The 15686-nt window shown below is 40.7% G+C and overlaps 1 protein-coding gene across 2 annotated transcripts in view; it reads left to right on the top strand.

The window, feature by feature from the left end:
* CSRNP3 (cysteine and serine rich nuclear protein 3) overlaps positions 1–15686 on the top strand; it is a 280256-nt gene that overhangs the window by 206198 nt on the left and 58372 nt on the right. For both annotated transcript variants that reach the window (XM_085645399.1, XM_085645400.1), the window contains exon 3: positions 12813–13072. In XM_085645399.1, the coding sequence (XP_085501525.1) occupies positions 12813–13072 (260 nt within the window). The remainder of the gene's footprint in view (positions 1–12812; positions 13073–15686) is intronic.

The raw sequence follows: 15686 nt of genomic DNA, 5'->3' as shown, positions 1-15686 counted from the left end.
GCCACACTCGGGACATGTCGCAATGATCCCATAGCTCAGCTGCCCCCATTGCTTGAGCAGTATAAATTTCCCCAGCTGGCAGGATTGGAGACCAGGTAGCTTTTTTTGCTAAATGCATATTGCCTGTTTGACCACAGTTGAGCCTTTTTAAGACCTACTCTTCCCAAGACCCTGATTTTGCCAGCCGAATACCTAAATGATCAAACTCCTGCACCCTCTGTAGTGGCTCATTCCCTGTTCTGATTACGCCCCCCTCTGTTTGAGTGGGGCATACATTTTGTTTTGGTGGTGTTGACTTCAAGACCATACTCTAAACCGAATTATTTCAAGCTGTCAATCAAGTTCTGTAGGCACCTCGTGGTTTTAGCCAGCAGGAGTGTGGCGGCAAAGCAAAGCGCTGGGATTTTGGGGAATCATCTACACAATTCAACAGGTAACTAACAGTTGTTGATGTATAAAAGAAAAAGTGTGGGTGCTAAAATGCAACCTTGACGCCCACCTTGCTTAGCTCGAAAAGCCTCAGTCCGTTCCCCACTCGTGCCACACCGTACCCTGGCAACGTTTCCCTCGTGTAGGAGTATAACTATGTGCAATACGTTAGGAGGGACCCCAATCTCTCAAAGAACCACCCACAATTTCTCCCTGGGCACCAAATCCGATGCAGCACGGAGATCAGTAAATGCCACAAAGAGGTCGCCCCCTCCCAGGTCCACAGTTTTCCATTTGGCCAGAAGTAATTGAAAGGCCTGATTAACCGCACTAGTTTTGCGTCTGAAACCTGTCTGCAGATTCGAGTGGACATAAGTTCCCCCACATCAGTCCAGAAGGCGTTATAACTCTTGCTTGCAAAAGGCCTTTTGTAAATTGTCTATAAGACTGAATGGGCGATACTTAGAGGGGATGCTGGGATTTCTTTTCTTAAAGATTATCACAATCTCAGCACCCTTCCATGATGCAGGCATAGAAGTCATAACCGTAAATCTTTTGGCACAAAATAGATAATTACACTTCAGTGGGTTATTGTGACTAAGCAGATATCTTTTGCAAAATGCAGGTCACGGCTTCGAATTCATTCTCCTAACTCAGCGTCTCATGTCACAAAGGTCAACAAAATGAAACCACTTAACCCAGTAATAGTTACACAGCACCATGAAACCTTAAGACGGTGACAACAAGCGGTATATACACTGCTTTAAATGGGCCGGTACTCACCGGTACTGAGTACCGGCACTTCTTAGATTTTTCCCTCAGAGTACCGGCACTTCAATACTTCAGAGGAGAGTACCGGTACTCATGAAAAAGTAGGCTCATCGGCTCTGCTGGTGAGCAGGAGTGGAACGTGTCTCTGGCAGCCAAGGCGCCGCTTTTGCAGCCCGACCTGAGCCCCAGCTGAGCTATTCAGCAGGGCTCATATGAATAATGTCCGGGTGCTCGCCATCACGCTGTGCTTGACAAAGCAGGGTCCCTTCAGGCCCTGTACTGTCAATCACATTCTCACTATCATGTGCGTTCCTGCAAGCACAGGAATCGTCGCAGTCCCCTAGCAGTGGCAACCAGGCTAAGGCCAGTCCGGTCCTGGTGGCAATTAAAAATGCCATGGTAGGTGATGAGAAAAGATGGCTTTCATCTACCGGAGTCCTTTGTGTGTCTACGAAGTTTGTGTGTATGCCTGTTTTTGTACGAAAAAGTGAAAGAAAGAGATAATCAAGACCCTCTCAGGAGGTATTTTAAAGAAAATGTGTGGCACTTTGTACATGTCTGCTCTGCGTCAAAGATTCATAAATAACATAAAAGGCAGGGTTCGTGGGTGGTTAAGTGGATGAGTGAGTGGATGGATGAGTAAGCAAGGGTGGATGTATGGATGGATGGATGATTGAAAGCTTGCATGGGTGAAAGAAGGCTGATGGTTGGATAAAGGGCGGATGGTGAGTGGATAAGTGAAAGTTTGGATGGATGAATGAAAGGTAGGGAGGATGGATGAAAGGGTGGATGATGGATGAGTGAAAGGAGGGATTGAGTAAAAGGGTGGATGGAATAAAGGAGTGAAAGGGTTAATGGATGGATGAGGGAAAGAATTGATGGATGAGGGAAAGGGTGGATAAGGAGATGGATGAGCGAAAGGATGAATGGGTAGGTTTGAAGATGGATGGATTGATAGGTTTGGATATGAACGTTGGATAGACGGAATGGTGAAAAACTGAATGATTGATGAAAGACTGAATAGACGATAGAATGTAAAGGTTAAATGGTGGACATAAGTAGGTAAATGGTAGGATGAAAGAATGAATGGATAGATTGATGGAAGAGACGAGAGATATCTTCTGGGGAGGGTCATGATGAGTTGCTTCATTTGCTTGGTGCCATAAGAGCTTTGGTACGACGTTGGGGTATTTTCTGTTTCTACCTACTCGCGTGCTCAAAAATATATAGTATTTTGCCAAACAGCAATTAACAGTATGATATTAAGAAGGTGCAACTATGGCAAAAAAAGGAAATGTTAACATATTATTGCATTTCTCTTTAATTTTGTGATTATATAATCACATTTCTCACGTGTTTTGGTATTTTTCTGCAACGAATATAGAAGTTAAGTAACATCATGGCTTGGCCTTAGCCCCGCCCCCTCACTATACCTCTAGCTCATTAAAATGAGCACCTGCACTTATTTTTTCCGATTTAAAGCACAGGGTATATAAAAATGTATTGATGCTTTAGCACAATGTGATCACTTCAGAGAAGAACTGCAAGAAGCGTGCACCATTCTAGTGAATTCGGGTCTTGGAGGTCTCGCGGCATGATTGCTTGGGTCTTCCTGTGTCCATCTTCTGTCACATTCATGCGGTTTTGCGCACACCCTCTGTTTAACTGACTTTTTAAAATTCCTCAAATAAAATTCAGAGTTGTGTTCTGCACCGTAATTGTTCGCTTTGGGTTTATGTTCTTTATCCTATACTGACACCTAGTGGCTCTCCGTATAATATTGTGTTACTACTATGAATAAATGCTTTCTGCAGACAGTCGTTTATTTCTATCTGAAATCCTGTGGCGGTGCATGAATAGCTGAATGGTTACATAGGTCAGTGATGGAGGTTCCAAGTTCCGCAAATTAGCCCCCAGGTAACATCATCTCCCAGTTGGGTAGACATTTTTCACTGATAACATTGCCACCTTGTCGGTTTTCTTACCAGCCAGGTCTGTAAATTTACATCCAGGCTGGTAAAAATAATGGAAGAAGCAGTGACATCCTGTATTTTTGTGTTCTACAGCATAAACCTAGAACAACAAACACATATAAAAAAAAATCAGTTAAAATCATTTGAAAGCTGTTTAAAGGTTTCAGAATGATTATTCAAGAAAGGAGAGGGATACTTCTTATGCTAAAAAAGAATCTTGTTCATTTTACATGAATTCTTTTTCACTTTTCAGCAATCCTCGGTTGAATTGCTATATGTAAACAAATGACTTGTATTTTTTTTCTCAGAAAAGTGGCAACCCTACCAGCACACATACTACCCCTACAATGTAACTGCGTATAGTGTGTGCTTTTTTTATTGTGTCGTTTTTAGTGGAATTATTTTTTCCCAGCTCTTGTGTGGCCTTTCTATAGGTTGTTCACTGTTATCCTATGGTTATCATGTAACATTTTTAATGCATAAGTTTAAAGCTATTAGGCAACGGTCAAGAAAGTTGTATTTGTCATATTCTGAAACTATTTCCCAACCTCAACAATGTGCATATATGATCGTAAAATATGAACTGGTATCAAGTCTTTGAATGAGTTGTTTTTTCCTTGAGACCACAATTGCACCTCCTTTAAAAACAATGGAGTACCCCCAGTGCACCGCTCTCAAGTCGTTCTAGAGCAGTGCTTAGCTTCTATCCTTTAAATGTTTTAACAGTGGTCTTTTTACGGCAATTTTCTGTTTAAACCTACCCTTCCTACATAGATTTAATTAAATGCTTTGGACGGAGGAAATAATCCGAAGAGCATAGCAGGAACATTTTCGTATTTTGACAACCGTGTTTAAAATGCTGATTGTATCCCCCAAATTAGGAAATTTCAGACCCATGAAATTACCGAGAATGAAGCATAACTACACTGCCTGCATCACTCCCTTCAGTCACTTGAATACAGTACACACCCATTGATCATAACAAAGGGAAGTGTTGTCATCTTCTCTTACGGATTCAACACCTGTGGCAATCAACTGCTGTGTTTACTTGCCAAAATTTCAGAACTGGAAAGTGGGAGATTTTAAAGAGTAAAAAAGGGGGGGGGGGTTCCCCCATTACCTCATAATAATGCATGGGCACTCTCAGGCGGGAGAAAAGCTAAAAAGCTAACATGTATGTCTGTAGATACCGGGAGCCTCCTGTCTGAATCGATTCTGTTGGCTTGTATGGGAAAGGGAGAACCATCTTGAAAGAGGATAATGGGGATGGTTTAAGAAGAACAATTTTAGTCACAGGTTAGGTTACATTTGACCATCATTGATTTGGCAGTATAGTGCAACAATGGATATGAATGGTTTAAAAACTCTGTATTACATACACGTGATTTTTATCAGGCACCACACTGTGGCGAACTGCAGCTGTGTATGCAGTGGTTCATTTCTACAAAAGACTGGCTGGCCACTGGCTAGGAAGTTTACAGAAATATGAGACTGGCAGATTGAAGCATGTAGCCTATCATTTTAGAAAGAAATTGCATAAAAGACAAAAAGACAACCGTTGTACCTAACCAGTCACGGACAGGCTCCGGGTAATTTGCATCATCTATTCAATCCCACACACTACTAGGTTCATTTAAGAAGAGAGAAAGTATACCTCATTTATTGGCTAAATACCAGACTGAAATGTACTGGGGAGAAAGGGATGACTTCCACATTCCTTGGATACTTCCTGTCACCTGGAATTTCATAAAGCTGGCTGAATTCCTGCTACCACAATTATGTATTTTCTTCCACCTTTGACTTCCCCACAGATAGAGTAACACACATAGTTCTCGGGAACTGTGTGCTTAACCTTGATAGAGTACTGCCTAGTGGATATAGGTAAGCTTAAAGTAGGTGGCCCTTGTAGTCTTTTAATATATAGTATCTAAAAAAAATCCTGAAGATTTTTAGCAAAACATGTAACAGTACTCCTAATATGTGTTCTGTTATAATCTCGCCTATTCAGGTTTGATAATGGGACTCTGTTGGAACCCTCTGTGGTTTCGCATTTGACCTCTGCCCCCCTCCCTCTTTCCAACCCTTGGAACATTCCTTCTGTTTAGCCTGAGGCTGCCTTGGAATGTTGACAAGAGCAGCCTGACTGGCAGAGTTCGTTGGCCCTGTGCTCGACGTGTCTGAGGTTGCAGAGTGGAGGCCGTAATATAGAGAATCTGAAACTTCACCTACCTGCTTCCAGGCGTCTTTATAACATGTTCCAGTAGTAATTGTGAGTTTCACTTCCAGTTGTGACTGACTAATAGATATTCCCAAGGTTTCATTTTGGTCTCCATTCTAAGCAGTGTTTTCTTGTAGCAAAGACTCCAGCAACTTTTATGCCCATCCTTATTTTTGTACTTTTTGCTTTATTTGGCCAATGTGCCTTATTCTGGAAACATTATTGACTTCTGAAGCTTTTATTTGTTTATGATTTTCATCTTAATCAGAATTTTTGCTTTACTGATCATTTCCCTTCTGTATATGACATACCATAGGTGCACTGATTTAAATTCTGTCGATCTCTTTGATATTGTAGCACACCTACTTTCTGGATGAGAAATAAAATACTTATCTCCACAAGTCATGGGAAACTCCTGGCTCCCAGGAGGATACCACTCCTCTTGGGACCAGTCACTACACTCTTTTTGATGCAACTGGGAACATCTCAATCTATGCTGGTCCGTTTGTTACGCACTCTTACTATTTTAAGCCTTTCTTGAGTAATGCTCTCGCTGTTGCCCTGATGAAGTCATAGAGTTCAGTACCGAATGATAAAACAAACACATGTTTGGAAGTCTCCTCTGATTGAATAATTGAAAGAATCATTGCACTAGTCTGGACTCATGGTTCTGCTATGAAATTTAGAATGTGAAAATAAAATCACAATTGGAGGACCCTGAGAGTAATATTCATGATGCCTTATGTAGCAACAACACTACCAATATTTCCTTGCTCTTTCTTGATAACTATCCAGGCCCAATTGCTAAAGAGCATTCAATGCAAAGCACTCTGTGTCTAGCTTTACTTGAGTTTCTGCATGAGAAAAGCCAAAAGGGGCACTACCCGAGATGGCTCCTTAATGGTAGAATATACTCCACCATAGATATCACAGTTTAAGGCTACCTCTTCTGCGTCAAGTAAAAGTATCCCAGACATAGTTGTACCATTGTCACAGAAAAAGAGCGAGTCAATGGAATTATTTTTGTAGTACAGCCAGCATTAACACTCTTTTTGAGTAGCCGAGCGCTATACAAAAGAATAAATAACATAACATAACATAACATTAATCTTTCTTCAGGGCTAAAACTATCTGCAGCATCAGAATAATAATTGGATCGATCAGTGATGGTGACTATGTTTGCTTCTCTAGAAGTCTTCAATGCCTTGAGAGAATTCTGTCCTCCATTATGAAGTTGGTGAAAAAAGCTACAGACAGCTCAGATCATATTCTGGACTTTATATTAGTAATTCTGAAAGAGCTCACAATGAAATCTGAGGTGGGTCGACGTATCAGTTGGTAAGCAGACTGTCCAAGTTAATCCTATTGGACTTTAAGTGGGTTGTCCTATATCGAAATTGCCAAGAGCTGTGAATAAATCAAAGCTGGAGGTAGATCTATCTTCATTGGAGCTTCTCTTTACGGAGAATGACTCTCCTCCTTAAGCTTCACCAAAGGCAGCTTCAGGCATATATAACCCTCTTGAGTGCAATCCATGGGCTCCGAAGGTTTTTCCAGTCTTCAAAATGAAAGGAAAAAGGGAAGTGGCAGTTAAAAAAAACCACCGAGTCCAGTCATAACTCTCAAAAAAAGGAAAGATCGATAAAAGTTAAAAGAAAGCTAAGAAGATTAAATAAAAGAGGGGCTAGAAAAATCTAATTCCCTGAGGAAACTTCTTCTACTATGACCTCAATTGTCGCGGGGGAAGGGGTGCAGTCTACTGTGGGGATTGAGAATCTGCAGGCAATTGTTGCTTCTGAGAACCTTCGTAGTTTATGCAATCTAAATAGGGTTATACCATAAAAGGAGCCAGAGTCGGTGATTAAAAAAAAGATACCATGGTAGATAAGGAGGCGGGAAAGATGTCCCTCGATTCGAAGATCTTTGTACCATCTCCTTATTCACATTGGTACTTAAAAGACTTAAAAAAGGAAACAATAGACCCATGAGTTGTTCTGAACCAGACTTCAACAGCCTTTGTGCCTCGTAGATTGTCTGAGGATGTGAAAAATGGCCTTCAATATCTCCAAACGTGCGAGAATAAATACAAAAGTGAATGGAGGAAATAAAACTTTGGACTTTATTGTCTTATTTGAGCATGATTCTACGTTTTTGAAGCAATCTCTTTTGTTGAACCTATTGACTCAGGCAGACCAACTTAAGTTGGTAAGGAGCAGAGATCTGGAATTGGTGGAACCATAGATACATGACTAGAGAAGAAAGCGAGGGTTACATTTAAGTCACCAGTTATTGTGAATTTGATCTTGAACAACTGTGAATTTTTTATGTCTCAAGGAAATTATATTATTCCCTCGCCTATTTTTTTTATTTTTTAAAAGGTCCTGCGTGCGGGTAGGGGGAGGATTATTTGTCAGTGTAACGTCTCATTGAAGAATGCTCTGTTTCACAGGTGCACAGTAAGAGATGGCCACTAACAATCAATTAATATTAATCTATTGCAAAGCTGACTCTAAGATGGTTTCAAGCAATGGTTACAATTCAGGCTTGATGTCCAAAAGTGATGATGTATCCCCATGGGCCTGGTTCGCTGGCTGCTTAAATACTTGAAAAGTGGCTGCCCCTTAAGTGTTGAATTGGGGTGTTTAGTAGTGCATCCCATTTCCTTAAAATTGTGTCATGGACTATTGCTGACTGTTGGAATAACCTGGGGAAAATCCGGAATTTGGATGTATTAAGTCGTGTGGTAATTTGTTTATAAGAAACATGGGCTCCTGCCGCTTTTGAGGTTGAAAATGTCTTTGTGATTAGCTGCCCTGCTATTAAGTCAAAGAGAGACCACGCTAGTAGTGGTAAAGCCATACTATTGTCCATAAGCTTTACTTGGACATATTAGGTGTATTGTCATCAATCAAACCTATGACATTGAATTGCAATCGCAGAACAGAATTTGGGTCACTACTATGTTTTCCCTTTTAGTTTGGTTATTTATATTTTACCAGGTGAAGAAATGCTCATTCGTTAAGTGAATTATTTCATTATAATAACATGATTATGCGTAAAGTAGGTATTTACAAGGTCCGAATTATGGGAGATCTGAACGCAACTGTGTCTAATCATTCACTCACTCTTTTTGCAGACAAAGAATGGGAAGAGGCTGGTAATATTCCGGCCACCATATTCCCTCCCTGCTCCAGGACAAATAAAAGAGGATCTTTGCTTCTGGGGGCATGCGGGGAACATGATTTTTTTAATGAGGGAACATGATTTAATTGTCCTCCATATGAGATTACAGAGTGATAGTCCTGCTCATTTCACTCATACTGCAGCAAAATCAACTACGATAATGGACTGTTATTAGTTCTGATATGTTTTTCCCCTATTTATCGGATTTAAAGGTGATAAATAATATTTGGAATGACCACAATATTCTTCTTCTTACCATCAATGGAAAACCTGATGATGTAAATTCATGGTAGATCCCGGATAGTGGCGATGTGCTATTTAGCATTGCGAATGGGAAGGTCTTATGGACTAAGAAGGATAGACAGTTGCTATCAATAAAATTAAGAAATATTACTGAAAATCTTCCCCCATTCGGTTGGTTACCTGCAGACATATTTGAGGAGCATATAGGAAAATTAGTGAGGCTAACTCTGAAATTGGGAGGTAGCCAATCCAAAAAATTCATAAGGCAATCTAATAATTTTTATAAAATGTTGGTTTTTCATAAGCTTTTAATCACTTGCAAAGAAAGCAATTCACCTTTTATTCGAAGGAACAACATTTGTGGATTTCTCATTTAAAAGGAAGAACAACTAGGTGGGTAAGAATCCAAAAAAGACATAGCTCTGATAACATATCACAGGGGTGTGGAATTTATTAAAATATCTACTTGTCCATGGGGCAGGTTGCTTCATAAATCTACTTGTCCTGTAACAAAATCCACTTGTCCCTTTGTTGCCATGTAGTGTGGCGACAAATTATTGCAGCAATCTCATTAAATAAGAGCTCTTATATATATAGCCTCTCTGATTATGCCAGGCCTCATTCCATAGTGATGTTTGAATAATAGCAATCCCTTTATGTTGCCACGTTTCCGCGGAACTACATACTGGGACTCAAGATATTGGTAAGCAATAGTTCTAGGGTTGTAATGCTCTTTTGAGTCTGAGCAAACCTACTAACTTGCATGTTTTAAGGGCTTTCAATAACTCTTCTCTAATCTTTTCCCATATGAGAAATTTTGGAAATTTACTCCCGACAATGGCAGTTGTAGACCTTCTTTCAGAGTTGGGGAAAGTGGTTGGAGGGAAAATGAACTTGCAAACACTCATGTTTTCGCATGAGCAAATCTACACATGTATATTTGCTCATGCTAAAATGCAGCTCACATATATTTTCTAGGAGTAGAATTTCTTGCTCTACTTCTGAAAATTCTTGTGAATTCCAGAAAACCATATAACTGCCCTTAATGCAAGGACATATACCAAGGGTGCACTTTTGAGACTTTCTTTAATAATTGGGCCCCTAATTTGGTCTGGCGTTAACCATGGCCTTTTGTGTTTATTAAAATTCTCTCTCTCTCTCTCTGCATCGGCTGGATTCACTGTGAGTGTCGGCATTCTGCTCTTTCACAAAGAGAACATCGGCACACAAAGTAGTTTTGTTCAGTGCCTGTAACTAATGTGGCAGTGTGTGTTTATTTGAGACCAAAAACAATTTTTGCTAATGTTTGTTATAATGGTGAGGGCCCTTTAGCTCTCACATCAATAAGGTTTTACAAAAACCATGCCAAAACAAGTCACGCATTGCCAAAACTACAAAGCTGACCACCTATTTCAGACCTACTGGCTTTGCCAATGCTTGTTTATTTTTATGATTCCCATCATCTTATTAAAACTGGTTACACTGAATTTCCAATATGAATATTTTTGGGAAATACTAGCATGCATCAACACATTTTACTAAATGATGCTGCAAAGAAATGGTACCTGAAATGTTACAGTAGTTTAGCAAAATGTGTTTTTTTCCTATTTTAATTTTTTTAGGAACATTTTAATTTGAAAACAAAGAATCAATCATGCTTTCAAGCTTCTGCAAATATTTGCATCTAATCAGAGAGCATTCTGGGAGCATTATGCATAGCCTCATATTGCTAAACTTTAAAACCGTGTGTACGCATTTTTATACTGGAACCACTGTCAGTAGTGCAGTCAGAACTTCTATTTACTGAGAGCGCTCACCCTAATAATAAAGGCTTTCAATTAATGAACCATAGAGTGAAGTTTGAACAGCATTAACATATGCACACAAATATTAACTTATCTGCAGGCAGTGCCCTTCCCTGATCCTTAATGTGGTACTGCAAATTGGCAGCCAAAGGGTTTGTGCTGTAGGGGGTTGGGCCTACTTGTCCCAAGGACAAAATACACATTAAAACGTGTTGCCCTTGACCCCAAACAATATGTCCTGGGCGTCGGGCTATAGGAATTCCACACCCTTGCAGGGCTGTCCCACTACCTCACAGTTCTCTGCACTAGCCCGGGAGATTTGGCATTGGGCAACCCACAACAACATTCAACTGTTGGTGGAGCATTTGCTGAGAGTGGAGAATGACTTTGCGGACCTGCTCAGTACAATGCATCACCATAGTCCACAAGTGCAAACACCACCTCATTCACAGATACTGTCAACAATGGGGGACTCTTAACGATAGACCTGTTTGCCAGTCCTGAAACTAATAAATACCAAGCATTTGCCTCCAAGTACCCACAGCCCATGGGCAATGCACTATGGATGAACTAGTCAGGGATATTTTCCTGTGCTTTTCCGCTTCTCCCCCTTATTCAGTACGTGCTGAGGAAAGTGAGGCAAGGGTCCATGACCCTCATCCTAGTGTCACCAACCTGGAGGAGAAAGCCATAGTATTCAGTGCTCCTAGAGGTGTCAGTCATCTCTCACAAGAACTTCTGTGTTTACCAGACCTTCTCATCCAGCATCAGGGTCAGCTCAGACGCCCAAATCCCAAACATAAGAGCCTCGCAGTTTTGCATGTGAAGTCCAAGAGTTTGGTTCTCTCAGTCTGCCAGAGAAGTGTCTTGTTATCCTGCAAGAAGCTTGAAGGTTTACTACTTGTAGCCGTTATGCCACTAAGTGGAAAACATTATTGCATTACTGCATCTTTAAGCAGATCCTTTTAAAGTTTCTGTGCAGGAGTTTTTCTTGACTCCTACACTTATACAAGGCAGGCCTTGCCTCTGCCTTGATAAACGTACACTTGATGGCAGTTGTAGCATACCTTCGAAACAGGCAGCACTCTTCCCTGTTTAAAATACCAGTTATTAAGGCCTTCATGGAAGGTCTAAAAAGGGTAATTCCTCCTAAGACACCCCTGGCGCCTATCTGGAACCTCAAAATGATTCTTTCACAACTAACAGCTCCTCCCTTAGAACCCCTACACTCATGTCTGCTTCAGCTCTGAAGGTGTCTCTCTTGATTGCAGTCACCTCCCTCAGAAGCTTTGGCAAGCTCCAAGCTGTTAGTCCAAGAACTATTTGTTCAGATTCACAAAGATAGGGTAGTGATTCGCACCAACCCCGATTATTGCCCAAGTCAGTTTTGTCTTTCCACATGAACCAAGCTCCCATCTTCTTCCCAAAACCAGAGTCTGCAGCAGAAAGGGCTCTTCACACTCTGGATGTCAAGACAGCACACATTTACTAAATTGACAGAACTAAGCCTTTCAGAAAGTCTACTCAATTTTTTGGAGCTTTCGCCGAACCCATAAGAGCGTGTGTCCTCTCTAAAGCTAGCATTGTAAGGTGCTTAGTTAAAGGTATTCAGACTTTCTAAGTAATATATCCCCTTAACAGCTATCTGCAAGCCTGTTACTTGGTCAATGCCACATACTTTTACCAAGCATTACTGTGAGGATGTTCTAGTGTGTCAACAAGCTAGTCTATGCCGAGCATGTGTATCTACTGTCACACATGCCAGGAACAGAAAATGTTACTTTGTAACCATCTGTTTGTAGTATGTAGTGCTATAGACTCGCATGCAGCCACCCTCTTCCCCAGAAACAATTGATGATGACTGATATACTTCATGTTTTAATTACTTTCACCATACACACCACACTCTGTCTTTGACACTGCTGTCCACTTACTCGCCTGCTGAGTGGAAAGCAGTCTGAGGTAGAGCACGTGTACTGTTGCATTGTGGACACACTCAAGTCTAACTCTAGATGGCAGGAGTATGCAGAGCATGTGAATGTACAGCGCTACACGCTACAAACGGATGGTTACATGCTTAGGAACCTTTGCTGTGTATATATATATATATATATATTTTTAAATGAGTATCAAAATATTTGACTGTGAAGTGCCTACTTATCCATTAATCTCTCATGTACTTCTTTCTAGCATCATCGATCCTGAAAAGGGAGAAACGGCTGAGGTCAAAGAATGTTCGCTTTAATTCTGTTACGGTTTACTACTTCTCCCGTAAACAAGGTTTCACAAGTGTCCCTAGCCAAGGAGGAAGCACTTTGGGAATGTCCAACCGTCACAATAATATCCGACAGTACACCCTTGGAGAGTTTGCCATGGAACAGGACAGGCTACACAGGGACATGCTGAGGGATCATCTGAGAGAGGAAAAACTAACTTCTTTAAAATTAAAGGTAAGAAAAACGATATGATTAAAAAGGGTATGGATTGTATATAATCTGGCATATAATACAATAAGGATGATTTGACATTTATAGCGCACACTGTTACCCGGAGACCGGTGTCATGGCGCTGGTGTGAACGGACCCCAACCATCCAAGCAGTGGAAAAGAGATGGTTTTTCAAAAGTTCGCAAATACAGCAGTTTCCCTAGTGGACCAGAGCTGAATAAGGCTGATCTGTGATTATCTACAGGCTCTGCCACCAAGTTCTGTACATCACAAAAACACGTGGTGCAGTGGTTAGTGAAGCGGAGCAGCGCAATGTTCTCTTGAGTGAGAAAAGGATTGAAGGTTTCCTGAGATAGGCTGGAGCAGAGGGATAGATGGAACAATGACACAAACAAAGGGCTTTAATAGACATGGGCAGTCAGTATAGAGACTTGAGTCGTGTAGTGAAGTGTGCATGTTTTGTTAAGCCCAAAATTAGCCGAGCAGCCTTACTTTGGATAGATGCAATCTCTCCAGTAAACAGGAAGGAAGACAGAGAAGGAGAGAGTTGCTATAGTGGCAGCCAAGTCCATTTTGAGGAAGACGGAGAGGAGGGGAAACATTTTCTTAAGAATTCTGAGAAACCGAAAAAAGACTGGTGACAGTTTGCTAACATGGGCTTTAAAAGAAACACAAGCATGAGTCAAAGATGACCTCTAAATTGTGTGCATATTCTACAGCAGCGGTTCTTAACCTGTATGGTGACCTTTGGGGGTCTACAACTCCTACTAAGGAGGTCCGAGAATGCTTAGAAAATAAAACAATATAAACTGCTTAATAAATGGCATATAAATATAGAAGCAAAATGTTAAATTTTGAATTTTTCATAAATGTGAATGAATTTAAAATTGGCAGCTAAAAATGAGGTTGCTGTCTTCCTGTTGATTGTGGGAGTAGTACAAATGGAATATTATATGCACAATGGGTGGCCTCAGTTGAATTTAGAAAAGCCCCAACCTTTCTATTAAAATGAAAATGTTCATTTTTTATATTTGTGTGTGAATTAAATAAAATATTTAATAATTTGTAAATGTGTTTGACAAATGCTTATTTCTGAATTGTTTTGCGATTCAAATCATCGAATTTGTGTAAGCCATGATCCCTGTCTTCTAGTAATGAACCAGTGGGGGCCTTTAGATGCAAATAGTGATTCAGTGGGGGTCCCCTGATTCCAGTAATAATTAGGTGGAGTCCATAAAAGTCAAAAGGTTAAAAACACTATTCCTCAGGTAGTAGAGGAAGAATGATTCCCTAAAATTATTATTCATTTTAGTTCAGGAGTTGGTATCCACGTGTGAGACAATGGATATATTCCTTGAATTGATTCTGAAGAGCTGTTCAAGTACTCTCAAGCCAGATAATCAACTTGGTATCACCTACATAGGCATACAATCTAAACAATTGGATCAGAGTGGCCAGGGGTCAAAACATAGCTGTTAAAGAGAGAAGGACTCCAGGCTGACCCCCTGAGTAACCCCACTGGTAAGGTTCCTAAAGTGTGATCTAAAGGAGAGCATAGTTATGGCCTGTGAGCCAGCCGTCTGAAAAGAAAACTTTGTGTGGTGTGGGAGACCGTATCACCGATCCAGAAGGACTAGGGCGGCCTGGACTCCTTTATCCAAGAGTATCCACATATCATTAGTAGCTGCAATAAAATTTACCTCACTTAGCCATTCTGCTAGCCTCAAGTCACACCTATGCTGAGTGAATCCCCACTGTTTTCGTAGCTGATTAGCTTTACACTTTTTCGCAGTCCCCATTCTTAGGACTGAACATAGTCGAGATCCTCAAGAGTTTTCCGACAATGTTAGACAGGAAGTTTGGTGATGGCATGCATTTCTTTCTTGAGTCCCTTCAGCAGCATTTTGGTTTCCTTTTACATTTCTCCCTTCTCGAAACTTTCATTTAGTTTCCCCAATCTTGGGTTGGATAGTACCAGTATTTTTTTAATACTACAAGGTTATTTTTCTCATTTTCAGGAGACATGTAAGGTATGATGGATCATTTTGTCACCAACTATACTGTGGTGAATAAAAGCAGGTCTGGTCCAAGTAGTTTCCATGTAAGTTTATTCAGGATAAGATGTTACAGCATAGAGCCACACCAGGAGCAGCCTTCCTGCTGCTCAGCCCATCCACCAACTGACTCACACACTCACCAACATTCCACTCACCAACATTCTCTCACCACAGTCACACTGGCTGAGCAGCAGGTATAACATATACAACTTACAGATGAGAGCTTAGTTTGCTTAAGGTCAGATGGCATATACACTGCAACCTTCTTCATTTGAAATGTGCTATTTGGTTTATTAGGGGCATCACTGACTCCTAAAGAAGGGTCACGATTAACACTACCTGTTGACATAGAGATTTCTGGTCGAGGTATTCTCTGGATAAGTGCATCTTTGTACTTATTTGCTGCCTCCTTGAGTTTTGATCTTTTACTAGCATTACCCTTCATAATGTGTATTCCTCAGGTTGAGCAAATTAGTAGCAGGAAAACCTGGTATGTTTTTGTTATCTTCTGAAATATTGTGACAGAACACTAGGAGCCTTTTGCTTTGGCATATTTGAAC

This window comes from Triturus cristatus, chromosome 3_1 (assembly GCF_964204655.1).
Source record: "Triturus cristatus chromosome 3_1, aTriCri1.1, whole genome shotgun sequence".
Taxonomy (NCBI): domain Eukaryota; kingdom Metazoa; phylum Chordata; class Amphibia; order Caudata; family Salamandridae; genus Triturus; species Triturus cristatus.
This window is presented reverse-complemented; position numbering and strand designations above follow the sequence as displayed.